The sequence below is a fragment of a genome, unplaced genomic scaffold (assembly GCF_019419815.1).
Source record: "Pyrus x bretschneideri cultivar Hongxiangsu unplaced genomic scaffold, Pyrus_bretschneideri_v1 Contig3, whole genome shotgun sequence".
Classification (NCBI taxonomy): domain Eukaryota; kingdom Viridiplantae; phylum Streptophyta; class Magnoliopsida; order Rosales; family Rosaceae; genus Pyrus; species Pyrus x bretschneideri.
This window is the reverse complement of record NW_025999612.1, coordinates 7456479-7472524: the sequence shown is the minus strand read 5'-3', so window position 1 is coordinate 7472524 and position 16046 is coordinate 7456479. Positions and strand designations below refer to the sequence as shown.

Sequence of the window (16046 nt, the reverse complement as noted above, 5' to 3'; positions counted from 1 at the left end):
TTGTACTTAAAATCCAAGGTTGTTAATATAATGAAGGTAATATTAACGTTACGTTGGCCTCAGCCAACTACTTCTTCCAGCAATTGATGACATTGATAGAAACCTCATTGTCGGTGACACCAATCTCTTTTGCCACTTGCCGGTATTAAGTAGTCATGCTGTGAGATCTGATAACCAAGTTTCTCTAGAGATGGATACTTCCCCGACAAACCCGACCCCCGCCCCGCACACGGCGGGTTTGGGCAGACCCACAGAGAAGGCCACTATCGCATCTTCAACTAAAAACACATAAGAACAAGACTTTTTAGTCAAAATGATCTCTGAAATTGACATAACTCTTCATTTTGGTTACTGAGATTTGAAATCAATAAAATGGTCCCTGAATTCGCCCACTATCAATCATTTTGATCGTTCCGTAAAAAATATCTGTTAAATAAGGATAAATGACAAAAATACCTCAATTTCACGGAATGATCAAAATAATTAACGCTATTCTATCGATTTTAAATCTTAAGGACCAAAGTGAAGAGTTATGTCAATCTTAAAGGCCATTTTAGCTAAAACGCCTAGGAATAAAAACCACCACTTTCCCCTCTAAAAATTTCATGTTGTGCTTATATAATTTTTCCATCATTCGACAACAAAAGTAGAAGTTGCATATCCATATTCCCTGTTTGCTAATTTAAAAACTTGTGTCTCTAAGGCAGCCGAGGACAGTACAATTAACAGAAATCGTCAAATTCTTCCGAGTATGTAGTGAACCTATCGTATAGAAAAAAACTCTGAGAACTCATCCCCAAAACCTTTTAAGGAAGCCGCCGCTTTTGTCTTTCCTCATCCTATGTTGAAGTGACGGGAAGTCGATGTGATTGTAGGCAAGGTCGAGCACAATGGGGTTGCGAGGAATTGATTGAAAGGAGGAGGGAAGGCTTCAATACGCGGAGCACTTTTCACATTTGCATCGCCAACTGCAGACTCGTAGACGTTGAGTTTCTCAAGGAGGAATTCCACCTGAAAAAAATATCCAAATCAGCGTATCACATAAAGTGATAATATTAAGAGCAGAATCACAGAGATGCTAATACACAAAATTTCAGAGAAACTCATCCAAAAGAAGGTTAGTATCACGGGGTTAGGAGTCCCGGTTTCTCACAACCTAGATAATACATAACAGCTTGAACATCTATAGAAGCCAGTTCTTGAATCTGGATGGTCCAATGTCCGGGCAAGCCTAGACAAGCCAGAGACGGCCTTAAATGGTCCAGATTAGGTACACCTCTTCACTTTTGGCCTCAGTATCTTGCCCGACACATTACACACTAACCAGACAAACACTGATATGATTACCAGAAATTCTTGCACATTCTGGTTTATTTTTAAAGAAGAGGAAATGATTTAAGTGGTACCTTCTTGTCAACGCCACTTAAGTTGATACTAGATATCTTTTTTGAAAGGTTTTCAGGAGCCTTAAGCTCTTCCATGATCCCCATGGCATGTTCGATGCAACTGTTGGATCTGCACTCATCACACAATGTCTTCAACTCCTTGATGACCGCCTGCTATAAAGACAGAACCGATCAAACTTGTATTCATCTTAGAGCTCATTCATGAAAATTGGTATTTGGTATGATAAGAGGTCAACTAATTGAAAGTTTTAACTCAAAAAGATCGGTCTCCCCTGGTTGCATGGGAACCAAAGGCCATATAGTAAACAGAAACCTAATGTAATGTAACCCAAGATGCATCTGACAAAAGAGTATTAATTTAAAGTACAGAGGTCAATGTTTATGCAAAGTTGCAAACATATTTCCAAAAAAAAAAAAAAAAAAAAACCCACACTAATACGCACCTCATCACCATTATTCACAGACTGGAATTTCTGTAGGGCATTCTCTGCAAGGGAGCGAGCATGGCAGTACAACACATAAGCTTCTACCCTCTTACCGGCCAAGCTGTATGATTTGCCCAGAAAGAAACACCTGCGAAAAGTTGGAATACTGATAAATTTATGGAATAGACAATATCCCTTGACACCTATATACCAACTCTATTGATAAGAGTAGAACCTTGGTTGTTTGTTCAAGCAGAGCAAAATAACAAGCATGAAACTGTAAACAAGATATAGTGAACCTCGCTATCATGTGCCTTAGTTTTTTCTAAAGGGGTGAAGAAGACAAAAGACACGTAATTTGGTAACTGCAGAAAATTTAAAAGTCAACCTAAGTACAAGAAAACCACTTTGTGGTATTAGCTTTTACGTAAGAGTTCCTACAATGGCAAGAAAAGTCATCATGATACATGTAAAATTGGTGTTTTAGGGCCAATGACTTTGTAGAAGATAGGGATGTCCTGAATTCAAGATTTAATGAGGCATTGGTGTCATCTGAAAAATCAAGCACAGAAGCAATCCCCAGAATATAACATTGATGAATAGAAGTATGCCAGAGTTCATAAAACAATATATATATTAAAAAGAGAGCTCTGCCGAAAAAAAACCTCTCTGCCCGGAAGGCTAAACTTTTTAGTTCACATTCGTCAGCAAAAGCCACTTCTTCTGGTTTTCTGTCTCTTCCCGAGCTGACTAAATCTGATAGATCAGATGTATTCTGCCAAATATCACAACAAACATGGTATTCTATTTATAACCTGAGATATCAGCATCTAGTAAAAGTAATGCATTTACACATGATGAAAGGCAAGTAGGAAACAATTCAAAACAGAGGCAACTAACTTGTAATAGTAGATCATACAACCGAACAAGCTCTTCAGGCTTAGTAGCTTTCTCGTTTTTGTCATCACGTCTTTTGGTAAGTTTACTCTTCGCAATGGTAACCAACATTTGGTTGCGCTCAATGGTTCGCTCTCCCAATACAGCACTAACAGCTTTATCAAGGCCATTCAGGTCATCCTTCACATTTTCAGAATTACCTGCACTGGCCTATATACAGTGCATCAGAACAGCAGCATGAAAAAGATACAAAATAATGATGAAGCACATGACAAAAAGACAAATCCCTGGGGGCATCAGAAAAGGAAAAGAAAATATCTTATATTGAGAAACTTCCATACCAAGTCACTGCGAATGCAACCCCTTGCCTCATGGTATGCAGTAAAAATTTTGTCAAAAATGCCTAGTTTTTTCTCTGGTGGGAGTGAATTAGTTGATGAACCAAGCAAATCTTTCTCCAATTCTTGAGCTGAACAATTTTGTCAAATCAAACACAAAGAATAGCGGTTAGTGGAATTAAAGTATGCAAAAAGAAAGAAACAAATAAAACAAAAGATAGCACTTTATTGGAATTATAAATGTGCAAAAATAAAGAAAGAAACATGACATGATGATTCACACCAAATTTGCACAAAAATTTCATAGAATCTGTAACTCGTGAAATCTAAGGAGGTTAAAGGCTGCATATTTCTCAATTGCAATGACATATGACAAGTATCCGGTTCTGGCTAGGACTTTTCCCTACCTATAACTTTTCTAAGTCAAACAGTTCCCTGAAATATGCATCAAAACCTTGTCTAGTTTTTATTCCCATTCTGAAGATTACAAAGACCCCACCCCACATACAGTCCTATTGAATGGTACACTTTTTCAAATTCCAAAGACTAGTTCAGTTTTGTGGTTCTCAGATCCTTTTAGAGTTATAGACAAACCATCATTTTTTCAGTGAAAAACAAATTTCCATCTTCAGCTAAAGGTTCTCATCATACAAACAAATCACTCTCGTGAGACCTTACTGGCACATACATTTACACTCTCACACACACAGCATGAACAACAAGAGATATGATCTGCTATGCAATGTCCTCTACCAACTAACAAAAACCTAAAATCAGTAGGATTTTATTTTATTTTTTTATTTTTTATGAGAACAAGAAAAAAAAAATCTTTATATTGGTGCCATGACTTAAAATAGTAAACAAACTACTGACCTTTTAAAATGGAAACTCGAGTTTTTGGATTTGATATTGGAAATCTATGACCAAGCCAATGAAACTCTGTCATGGAGGCAGCCTGTTGAGATCTTGCCTCGGCCATAACAGCCTATATTTTCAAGTTTCTTCAAGTCATCAGTAAAATAAAAAAAAGCCTCTGAGGGATAAAGGGAGGAAAAGCATCAAATGTATGGTTTACTTTAAATGAAACCAACCCTACCTCCAATTTAGCCTTGAAGAGGTCCAGCGCAGGTCCTTCCATCTCACCAATCTGTAGAAGTTCAGAGGCTTGTAGATTTGACTCTCCAACCTTGTGTAGGCAGTATCGAATACTAGGTTCTAATTCCTCAACACGCTCACGGCACAAAACTTGATTCTCCAGGTCTCCATATTTAGCAAGTTCCTCATAAACAGCCCTAAACATATTAACACAAAGTTATACGTACACTACTCATTGAACCAAAAATACTTGACTCCTACATGCATAAGCGTCTAATTCAAAATTCAAATGCTGTATCTGTTCCATTAGAATTGTATTATTGGCGCTTAACTTGTAGCAAAAAGCAACTAGAGAAATTATATTCCCTTTTGCAGCATGTATTTTAATCGGTTAGTGCTTTTGAACATTGATACTTTATACTTTTGGGGCAAACACAAGCTATAGGCATCAAATTACCCATGAATTTCTAACATAAAAGCAGCATTAATCAATGTATATAATTTGAGATTGAACCTGGCACTTTTGAAATTCATCAATGCGGTGTCCCAATTTTGATCTTGCTCAAACAACAAGCTCCCTTTCATAAAGGAGGCATAAGCCTACATATTAAATTAAAAGTTGCAAGGTGAGAAGAAAATAAACCATGCCCCTTGAACAAAAGTTCTATTAAATCAATGAAAATCACATGTTAATCATACCATATGATTATCATCAGTGCCGATGGCAATTAAACATCTAGAACACATCATATTATGACCCAAAAATATTATAAATTTGAGACAGGACATGCACATGCAACTGAAACAAGAAAAAATTAAGCACCTCGGCTTCTAAAGAAGTCCTGGAATCTCCCTTGATTGCACACAACTGTGCAAAAAGTGTAGCCCATTTTACTGCCTTCCTCAGCCTACCAATTAGATAGATTCGCTGACGAGCATTTGGACCATCCAGAACCTGTCTCTTTTCCATGGCATGACTCCACGCTCTCTCTGCCGTATAAAGAACCACATGAAGATACCTATCATAAATCCAGAAAATTAAACTGTTAAATCATGAAAAAAACTCATGAAATAAAAAATATTGTTTCCTAGTTCATACATATACCAAAATTCGTACATTTTCGCTAGTCCAGCAACAAAAATAGACGACCAACATATAATTCAACTCCGAAAACAAAATTCATGAGAAAATAAGACCCACCTCACTTCAGTGACAGTAGATTCAGTAATGGCCCGGCGGTTGTATTTACCACGGCCATGAGTGAACTTCAACGACTTATACAACCTCCTCAACCTTGCAGTGCAATACCTCCTGCGAAAAAATTCAATTCCAGCAACAAAACATATCAATTTCTACTCACAATGCACACAAACACACACCATGAACAACAATAAAACACAAAATTAAACCAAATGACAATGAATATGTACCGATAACGAGTGTAATCTCCGTGGCGCAATCCGTGCTGCATCTGAGCAGATTTCAAGAGCTGCAGCACTGTTTAAATCAAAATTAAATTAAAATCCAGACGAAAAAAACCGACGACGCATATAATGATATCAGAAACGAAGGGATTTGCGAGCGAACCGTTAATGGAGAATTTAGGGGAGATCTGATCGGAATTTTTGGGCTTTGGATCGTCGATTTCCATGGCGGACGCCTGGCTCTCTTTCCTCATCTGAAAAACTCTCTCATTGAGAAAAAAAAACACAGACAAATCAATTGATAAGTAGAAGCATTTCACAGAGAAACGGCGGCGTTTGGTTGCCGGAAAATACCTACCTGGGATAAGGTGATGTCTCGGGTAATGTAATTCGATGGATTGCTCCGGCGGCGGCGGCGTCGCAGTCGCAGTGCTCTAGGTATCTCTCTTTCTGGCACGTTCTACTTTTGTGGTTGGTCTCTTGCCTTTGGCGCTGTTACAGCATGTGCCCTTCACGTGAATGGACAAAAAGTCTATTTCCACCCCAATACGATCTGAATTCACGGCACCACAATATGAACAATAATTTAAATCAATCCAAATCATCCAATATTTGTAGTATTTAATGCTATACATTTATGTAGTATGGAAGAATTTTAGATGGTGAATGTATTAGGTAAATGCACGTAACTTGGCAAATATTTTTGTCAATGAATTTGACACGTGTGCAAATATTTCTAATTTTGTGTTTTGAATGAGCAATTTATGCTTATGTGCCAAATTGTCCGTGGTTACGATTTATCACCACATGGCGTCTCGATTTAGTAATGCATTGTATTGGACAAAAACGCTACGATAACAGTAAACATGTTTCATCTAAATCATTCTTTAAGTAAAAGTCAAAATTTTCCAATTCTAAACTGCTTTTATAAATAAGTAACTTTTTTCTAGTAATAGTCAAATTTCATATTTTAAGTTGAAAATTCTTTAGCTTTAAGTTTTACATCGTTGTTTTTAGAGCGTTTAAAGCTCAATGATAAGAGGTTTGCACCAAAGACTACATTTTGAAGAATATAAAGACGATAATTCAGTGTTGTGAAAAAAAAAAAATTAGAACAAAAACCTAAAAATAAATAAGTAATCTGCAAATGCGGAGGATGGGCTCGTACAAGTCTATATACGAGCCGATTCTCCCATATGACTTATTCATTTGGTTCCTCATCTTCTCCATGTCCGACGAGACATGTCAATTCAGTCTCTTCTAAATCGAAGTACTCGAGCGCCCTTGACAAACGAACTCCTCAACATCGCACATTCTTACTTTCCAGCGGTCGAACATCTGGACTACATGTCGATGATAAGCGTTCGAATTTCCATTGGAGCAAGATCAACCACCAGCTTTGTTGGATCAACAGGTCCTCCCCTCAACACTTTAGCTTCTCCTTCGGGGGAGCCTTCTGCTTTCCACACTAGTCGCTTCTTCTCCATTTCCGCTCGTTCTTGGTTTGCAGATAAACTCATTTCCGTTACTTTTCTAATCTGAGTTCCATTGCAATGAAAAAGGTGTTACCAGAAGTATTTTGGATGGTTAGTTTTTCGGATCAGTGTTCATCTTCATGCGACCGATGTTTATGTTACGTACCTTCTTATCTGCAAACACTTTTTTGAGCTCTACACTTGCCATTACCGAAAGATCCTTGTCCTCATCAATCTAGCATTCGATACACCATACAAACATCGGTCTTATTAGAACTCGTTGCTGAAAATGTCAAGTATGAGCAAGGAAGAAACTAAAACCTCGTATAAATGTGCAAGGCGGAACAGAAGTTTTCCATCTTCCAGCTCCTACAGAGTTTTAAAACAGGATTAACAATGTTAATCTGATAGGGGAATTTTTTATTTTCCAGTAGGATGCTGCTTCCATCTTCTCGGGGAGATCACAAACCTGGAGGGTTATTATCGCGACATTATCAGGTAAAGTGTAGGAAGGATCCATTCCGGAAAAGGTTGTGACATGAGAGCTTGTCCAGCTATCTTCATCTTGTTCTGTGAAGGCTAAAAGAAATGGAGAGTATATCTCCTGACCAAATGATCGACGCCATTTAGCGCCCTCTCCCAATGGATCGAGCCTGAGGTAGTACTTTCCGATGATCTGTCAATGTATTTAAAAGTTAGCATATCATATGGGGGAGTTATGGTCTTTATGAACGCTAAGAACCCTAGCTAGCTAGGGTGAGTTTTTAGGATCATACAATGAGTCCTTCACAATCATCTTGAATGCACACAGTTTCGTTTAGGGCTTCGGCTACACCTTTGTCGTCGTCCCAGAGCAACCTCCTAATAAAAGTGGAGTGTAATCAAGAAGATATTAACGAATTCGTTAGTGTTCCAGCATTTCAGAATACAAGTGAGGAAATTGATTCGTTTCCAAAACAAATAGCGGGAGGCTAATGCCGAGGCATATAAATTCAAGATAGATTATAGCGTTCTCACTAACCGCGTTATTAACTAAACAACAAAGACAGATCGAAAAAAGAATTGTAGATCCAGAGTAAAGGGAAGAAAACCTATGGAGCATGAGTTCCAATTGTCCATCCACAATGCTGGATCCACCCACAGATCTATCTACTAATACTGACAGCTCTGTGTTGTTATCTTTCGTGTAGATTCCGAGATTAATCTGTGATGACAGAGAACTTTGTCATGTCTTGGTTAAAGATACATACTTGTCGTAAAAGGTAATTTTCCAGAAAATTCGAACATGAGACAACGAGACACATTGATCGATGTAGTAATTACACATACTGGATAATAATTTCCTGCAACAGGTTGATTCACTTCAAGATCCCAGTCTTTTCTATAGTCTCGAATCTGCAAAACAATAATTTCTGTGAAAATTTCTAGCAAGTTGAAGACATTGAACAAGGCTGGTCAAAAACCGGAAAGACAGCACGTTATTCTGCATAACAAATGAGATCAAACACAGAACATACTCTTTCGATAAAATCGCGCCCGTTGGAGTCTGTGTAGAATCGTTTGTTTGTTTTCATGCCGGTTGTAATCTTGCTTACGATATCTTTGCCAACACCGTCATCGATTGGTATAGGGCCAATCTGAAAAATCAGAACATTGTTGTAAAAGGAAAATTCTCGAAACTTTTAGTTCTTTGATCTTCAATTGTGGTATCCAGTGGAAACACACAATACAGTGCAGTTAACTCACAATAAATTCAATCTCAGCATGCTCTTTTTCCTTGTACACTCTAGTGACCTGTTTAAGCATATGCAACAAATAAACTGTTGTTAGTATTGATCACGAAATCTTCACAGCACGAAAGAAAACTCATATATATATATATACATATATAGTACACACACACACACATACACATATGATCCCATATTTTTATTAAGATTCTGTGTAACCACCTGGTAAATCCAAGAGTTTATCCTCTGATGTACTTCATCGAGCAATGGTCCTCTCAGAACAGTAAAATGATCAACCTGCAATTCCTAATGGTGAATTTGCTATTTCTTACTGTGATTGCATAAGGTAAAATGACATTCATTTACCTACCTTCCCTCCGGATTTAATGGGATATGAACCATTAGGGCGGAAGACATACGCTCCCTCGGCCCTCTGCTCTCCCTCGGCCTTCAGAAAATAGAAACATTCCCTTTTCAATCTTCGTCACATATAATCACGTTTAATTACATTTAAAATGTGTATTACTTCATTACCTGTAAATCGACAAATCCATTATCTCCAGCGTAGTAGCTAAATGACTGTTTTATCCGCTTTTTGACCTATATTTATAGTACATATCAAATTATATGCACAGAGAAAATCAATTTAGCGAATATTTTTGCAGAAAACAAGTACTGTTTGAGTGCAGAAGTTACATACCAAGCTTCTGCTGTTCATATATTTAGTAAGTTGTCCATCATTTCCAGAATAAATAAGTCTCAAGTTGCCTCGCCCAACTTCTATTGTATCATTTTGACCTGCTTCTGACCTGTACACTGTCGGTCCCTCTGAAGTAGTAGCTGCATTTGTAAGGCGGAAACACAATATCTGAGCCGTCAGTAAAAGTTAAATCTGGTTCTGATATGTTTCTTCAGTATCATACGGTAAAGAATTCACATAGTCAACCTTTTCGTGTGGCACTTGAGATGACGTAAGTGCTAAAACCAAGAGGGGGTACAGTTGCAGAAAATGCAAGCCAATAACTTGGAGTATCTCCCAGGGATTTACCAAGATATGCCTTGACATGGTAATTTCTTATGGTCGCGGACGCATTAAGCAGAGGTATGAGCTGTGACTCAACTTCTTTTCCTGTAGAATCTCTCACAGCGATGTTCGTATTGATAACCTGTAGAAAACAAGTATCCAGAAAGTAAAAAAACAGGAAGAACATATACTTACTAACCTAGAGATATGCACACGTACGCGTGAGAAATATAAAAAATCTTAAAACACCGTAAGGATTTCAACATGGAAGAGGAAATAACTACTCACAGGAATCTTTACGACATCCTTTCTTTTCCATCCCAGAGAATTATAGACAACAATAACCTACAAAAGAGAAATGCATAATCACGAAATAATTCGTACTTCTTGATTGAAACATAAGCATGGCAGTTGGTAAATGTCATCGCTAAACTATCCTCACCAGGGATTTCCCAGTTGACAGATCCGCCTCTGACGGGGGGCAATAGCTAATGTTCAGAAGTGGACACTGAAACAAAATATAAATGGAAGAATATGAACAAAAATTGTAACGTCAGCTTGTTGTTAATCCAGTGGAAAAGTGAAACAGCTGAAAAATGTAGGACAAAGGGTAGTTTAATTTGCCTGTTGAAACTTCGTTAACAGATTCTCGCAACCAGCTCTTGATTTGGATTCTGTCATGCAAGCAAGCGATTCTGCAACAACCTTCTCAGCCTGCGAGAAATCGAAACCATTTCGCTATGCAAAAGTAAAGAAACTACTGAGAATATCAGGAATGGTATAAGTTTTATCTACCTCATTGTAGCCTATTGAAAGTCGTTTTGCATAATCATCCGCCACATGCTGCCTCTCCGTGCCACTAACTGCATCGTGATGTTGAGCGATTGCTAAGGCGTCAGCCAGAGAATCTGTCTTAGACCCTGATTTACTCATTCCCTTAAAAAATTCGAGTTGCCTCGCTGCCTGATCATAGATTGAAGAACACAACTACCTTAATACTCTTTGAAATCTTACTCAAAACATAATTATTACCAACGCAGGCTAAAATGTTCTGAAGAGTATACCAAATAGTAGCCGCTCATCATTCTAACATAGCCCTTGAGGGCTGGCCTGCTTGTAAAATATCCGGTCCAGTAAATATTTTCTTTCTCAGCGTATCTGATGGATACGCATAGTTATAGGTTAACAAGCTGGAAAAGGACCGGGGTACCTGTAAATGACGATGAATTTCAAGATTTGAACTCACGGAAAGAAGTCTCCAGTCTTGATTGGCCAGGGTTCATTTGTTGCATGTTTGGCATCAGTGTATATTGACGGAGTTGAGTATAGCGCATTCACACGCCCATCCTACGAACATTAATACGAAGACTTCCATTAACAGGGCAGAAAATGTGAAACGACAACAAAGTTACACTTTACAGCCATGGACTAACTTGATTCACGTAATGAATGAACTTATCCATCTGCAGAAACCATGAATGCGCGTACTGATACTTGAAATCTGATCCCATTGTCCACATGATGTGATTCGTACGAGTAATGTTTGCCTGAAAACCAGACGAGTGGTTTGCATAAGCCCCGACAGATCTAAACTCTTTCCTGAAAGTAAAACTTGGGCAGAAATGAATCACTGGTAGACAATCTAATAGGATACATCTTACTTGTGAGATTGCAGCAGATACGAAATCATTTACACGCTCGAGCACATTGTAGTCAGACAGATCAGTATCATCCTTCAAACAAGGAAAGCCAAAAGAAAATAAATGAATCTGTCATTACGTTACTACGGACTACATAGGCATTAGAGTGTGGACTCACCTGAACAATAGGGGATAAGTCATCAACTTCAAAGTAAAATTCATTTGTCGGAGGTCCATAATTCTCAGGGAATGCACCGGCAAAAATCTACAAACACAAAGAAAAGAGGTTGATTAATAGTACATTTCCAATCTTCAAAAAGTTCGCAACTGAAAGAAAGAAAGAAACACGGTTTCAAAGCTGAAACACCAATCCCTCCAGAACTAACAACACAACTTTGTGGCGCACACACGCACATGCACCTGTGCAGATGATCCGAGACTCTTAGAACCTCGCCAGACAACCTCGAGGCTTTTCTCATGCTTCCGTTTAGCTCTGTCTTGGTAGTCAATTCGCGCAAAGAAAAGGGAGTCAAATCCAACCTATGCCAACAGTATAACTGATGTTCAACAAATGGTTTCACAAATATCGATCATTCACTAAATGCATGTTATGAACAGAGGAACGAAATGGTTATAAAACGGGCCCTAATAGTTTCAAGAAACGCGGACCTCAGCTCCCAACAGGTAGGCCTGCACTGCAGAATGTCCGAATGGATCGATCTGCCAGCCAATTCTGGGAGTCACATTGAACTCTTGCTTGATAAACCGATGCCCGAGAGTCGTCTGATCAATCATATCGATGTAATGAGAAGCAGCCTCATCATGCATGCACATCCCCCCATTTCTGCAAAACAAACCCAGATCGTAAACAACAGAAAGACATTTTAAATAAAACGATAAAAATTGAAACTTGGACTGCAAGGCATTGCAGATTTTGAACATGAGTTCCAGTTGACCGGAGCTGACTAGTTGCTTGACCGTGTTTTGGGTCGCCTCCGTTTGGTCTCTCCACCAACGTTGGAAAAAAATCTGCATTAATTAATCAACTAACCCATTTACATTTCTGATTCCATTTTCGTTTTTCTTATAAAAAAAAAAAAACACATCAACAATCAGACATTAACGTAATTAAATTGGCTAAAGCGGATATGCTCTCCATATACACTTGAGCTTAAATCCCCCTCCTAAACATTAGATTAGATTGGTTTTAAGTACCATCACCTCTCTCCCCACTTGAGTTCGAACCCGTTTGGCTTGTTATATAAAAAAACATACTATTATTTAGACATAAAATTAGCACATAAAATAGCCACTAAACCCGGAGAAAGGATCCTCATTGGATCCTTTTTGTGGGGATCCGGAGGATCAAGCAATCACGGTTGTTCATCATATATCATGCGGTTAGAAATTATTTTAAATTCAAATTTTAAAATTGAACATAAATAGTATCTAACGAAAACTGACCACACAATATACGATGAACGGCCGTGATTGCTTAATCCCCCAGATCCTCACCAAGAGCAATTCCACCTCTAAAGACTTTGCGCCAGTACCCAGCTCATTTATCCACTCAAGTGAACAGTAATAGACTCTAGTGTACAATAATAGACCAAAACATCTCCATCCCTAAAACCAAATAGCCTAGTCAATTTTATTAAAATATTATTAATTATTATTATAAAATAATAATTTAATTTTTAACAAATGCATCTCCACTCCCCTCCCCTGTCTCTGCCTCAAAAGCTCCCCCACCTCTCTCCTCCAATGTGCAGAAGAAAGAAACCCATTAACAAGATAAAGGGATATGGGAAGAGCATAGTGGAAGGGATCTATCTTTCTCTTTCTCTCTCTGAACCTTAGCCTCGAGGAGGGCGTTGAAGGCCCCCAAACCCCTATCCCCGCCGCCCTTTGCTCTGCCTGCAAATTGGCCTTCTTCAACCTCAGCCTCGCGGAGCTCTACACCAAGATCTCTCTACGACGTGTTGATCGTGGGGGAGGTTGATGGCTCGACTAACGTCAAATGGCCTGGCATGTGGGTCTGTCGATTTTAGGCCGGTCACTTGCCTGGCTTGGGTTGGGTGCCAATCAAAATGCTAGGCTAGAGTGGATAGCTTAGGTGCCGGGCTGGTTTTTTGGCTGGGTGTTGGCCTATCAGTTCCCCTGTGGAAGTGCTCTAAGAGGATCCGGCGAGGATCCTTTTCCACTAAACCCAACCCTTGATAGTGGGACCCATAACCATACCCCAAATTTTGGTCCCACCTCCCTCTCGCACCACCTCTAATCCAAATGGCCGGATACAATACAAATGAACATGTGTGCTCTACTATTGAATGCGGTAGAGGTAGCAAATCAACGCATTGAGTTGTTAATGAATACCCATTAAGACATATTTAGTTTGATTCACCTTATATCCTCATCACTACCAATCCCACCTCTGTATAATGATGATATCAATTTTGGATACCACACCGCTCCAATTCATTAATTCTTCTTCACCACTTTCAAATGGTGCTTGTTGCCCACCCTTTTTCTCTCAAGACCCTGGTAAGTAAATACGTGTATATGTGCGTTTCTAACATACAATACATGTATTATACACGTACATATATACTTTTTAGGTTTAAAACCCGTTATTTTCACACAATTTTTAATCATACGTATAAAAATCACATATTTTCAACTAATATTAACGATATTGATTGCCTGTTCAACATATATGAATTTGCGGTTCTTATCGGCCAACAAAGCGGGAACCAACGAATCCAGCACCATCCGAACACAAGCTACCTGAAAACAGTAGTTTTAATTATTATTATTTTAATATCATAAAAGATCGAGTGTTCATTAGCAATTGAACATCCAAATTTCAAATTAAGAACCGGAAGATAAATTAAAATTTTAAAAGTGAATGAAGAAAAAATGTTCATACGGGATTTTTTCTTAATAATTTCCTATAATAAAAGCAATACAATTAACTGAAAAGCACAAGTAAATTAATATGAATAATGCTTGTGTTCCCTTAGGGGAACCTACTTGTCCCCTACCAGTCCTCATCCTACGAACATTATAATTGGAACCGTTCGTTTACGTTATTATCATTTAAAGATCGTATATGAAAAAAAAAATCATTCAGTGTAGAGATCTTTTAACCATTCTTATGCACCAAAAAATGGACGTTTCATCGTAAGAGCATTTCCATCATGGTCAAAACCGTTGATTGGTTTGACACTTATGGAAGGTTAAATGATATCCAGATCAAATGATGTTTTACAGATATAATCTTTAGATGATGAGAAAGAGAATGAATGGTTCTGATTATGATTTTCGTAGAGTGAAAACGCGCTAATCATAAGTGGGAGGTCACGTCATAAGTAGGTTCCCCATGAGAAACACCAGCATTATCGAATTATTAATTAAAAGTAAAATGATCAAATTAAAGAAAGGGATGGGAACCCAACCTGAAGGGAATTGTTGGAGCCAGTATAGTACTGATCAACGGTCTTCTTCCATCCGACGTCGTCGTGGGTGTGAGGTACTAAATGAACGTTGAGCTTCCCGGGAACAAGGCGCGACGTCGTATTGTAAACCATGTACTTGGACTCCCCACGTAGAAACACTTGAACTAGCAGTACCATAACCAAAAGAAGCCTCAAGCAATTAGCTTCAACCGCCATTGGACTCGTAGCTCAATTGTTTAAGAACATTCACGCTTGCACCCAACGTTTCAAGTCTTGAAAAACAAAAGAAAGAAAATATATTAAGGTGATGAGAAAGCTCATGAACTTATTTAAGGACGTCGCAATACCAAAGTCCTGGTCGTTGTGGAAAATATGCGTGTCTTGGTCTTTTGTGGTTGGCATTGGGCCTGTCCGTGATTAAGGAAGTGTTATGGAGGTAGTCGGCAGAACCCTTTTTTTGTTTTTTTTATTGGGTAAAATCTTTAGACTACATCACTTTGACTGGACCAGATGTAACGTGTTGTTTGATGTGTAACCAGTTATATGCTAGCCTAGCACTGGGTTTCGTTTGGTAAGTTGGATGAGATAGGTTGTGATCAATTAAAATGAACATGAGTCCGGTTTGTTGTTTGTTGTGTTAAATGTGAGATGAACAGGATTGAACATTATAGGTTATGAGTTCACAATAAAGTGGGTTATCTAACATATCTTTATACATAGATTACAAGTCCTGTCTTACAAGTCTCTGCCAATCCAGTTCTATCCTTAAGGCCAAATTTCATCCAGCCCACCAAACGAGTTCTAATGGATGTTTATTTTAGTAGCACTTTCTAAGGAGAGAGAGAGGGGGGGGGGGTGGTGTATGATAGCTCTCTTCTTTAAAGCTTATTCCGTAGAAGCTAATATCAAGTTATTGGCATTTTATCCGCATCTTCCCGACCAAGACTCGGAAGGGGTTCACTTTTTCATAAGATTTTAAATATCTTTTAAGTGACATTTCAAAGAATTTTAAATGCTTTCTGAATAAAGTACATACATGTGATGTGATCCTACACCAAAAAATGCTATATAATCAATTCTAGCACAGTTGTGCATTTTCGTTTGATATAAGCGTTTTTGGTTGTCTGAAAACG

The 16046-nt window shown here is 38.4% G+C and overlaps 2 protein-coding genes across 7 annotated transcripts; both read right to left on the bottom strand.

Moving 5' to 3' along the window:
- Positions 1–586: 586 nt before the first annotated feature.
- On the bottom strand, positions 587–6099 carry LOC103931326 (signal recognition particle subunit SRP68). Its single transcript, XM_009340777.3, is given in 15 exon segments — positions 587–918; positions 921–1011; positions 1407–1556; positions 1850–1979; positions 2497–2606; positions 2732–2938; positions 3070–3197; positions 3940–4051; positions 4163–4358; positions 4676–4761; positions 4985–5180; positions 5363–5473; positions 5593–5659; positions 5750–5840; positions 5945–6099. Coding segments are annotated over 14 exon segments (1803 nt in total). The 5' UTR covers positions 5945–6099; the 3' UTR covers positions 587–790.
- LOC103931321 (probable alpha-mannosidase At5g13980) lies at positions 5941–15212 on the bottom strand. 6 transcript variants are annotated; one of them, XM_048589576.1, is made up of 28 exons: positions 14914–15212; positions 14159–14242; positions 12396–12484; positions 12125–12299; positions 11870–11995; positions 11634–11720; positions 11477–11548; positions 11249–11362; positions 11062–11162; positions 10880–10973; positions 10611–10778; positions 10440–10529; positions 10258–10323; positions 10104–10160; positions 9738–9957; positions 9492–9631; positions 9326–9391; positions 9162–9239; positions 9014–9088; positions 8808–8855; positions 8579–8698; positions 8391–8456; positions 8153–8265; positions 7838–7922; positions 7531–7737; positions 7383–7430; positions 7228–7296; positions 5941–7124 (listed from the first exon to the last, which is right to left on the bottom strand). In XM_048589576.1, exons 1-28 carry the CDS (start codon positions 15127–15129, stop codon positions 6930–6932), a joined length of 3069 nt encoding a protein of 1022 aa, XP_048445533.1. In that variant the 5' UTR covers positions 15130–15212; the 3' UTR covers positions 5941–6929. The 6 variants fall into 6 exon arrangements, with proteins under 6 accessions (XP_048445533.1, XP_018499032.2, XP_048445530.1 ...); XM_018643516.2 differs by having other exon boundaries at positions 11876–11995; XM_048589573.1 differs by having other exon boundaries at positions 12125–12484.
- Between the last annotated feature and the right edge of the window lie 834 nt (positions 15213–16046).

Excerpts from the sequence above, each read along its gene's own strand:
- LOC103931321 (XM_048589573.1), bottom strand. The coding sequence starts at position 15,129 with ATGGCGGTTGAAGCTAATTGCTTGAGGCTTCTTTTGGTTATGGTACTG. Across the intron at positions 11,363-11,476 it reads TATCTGCTGCAATCTCACAA|GCAAACATTACTCGTACGAA; the intron begins GTAAGATGTATC and ends TCTGGTTTTCAG. Across the intron at positions 9,632-9,737 it reads CTCAAGTGCCACACGAAAAG|CTACTACTTCAGAGGGACCG; the intron begins GTTGACTATGTG and ends TTACAAATGCAG.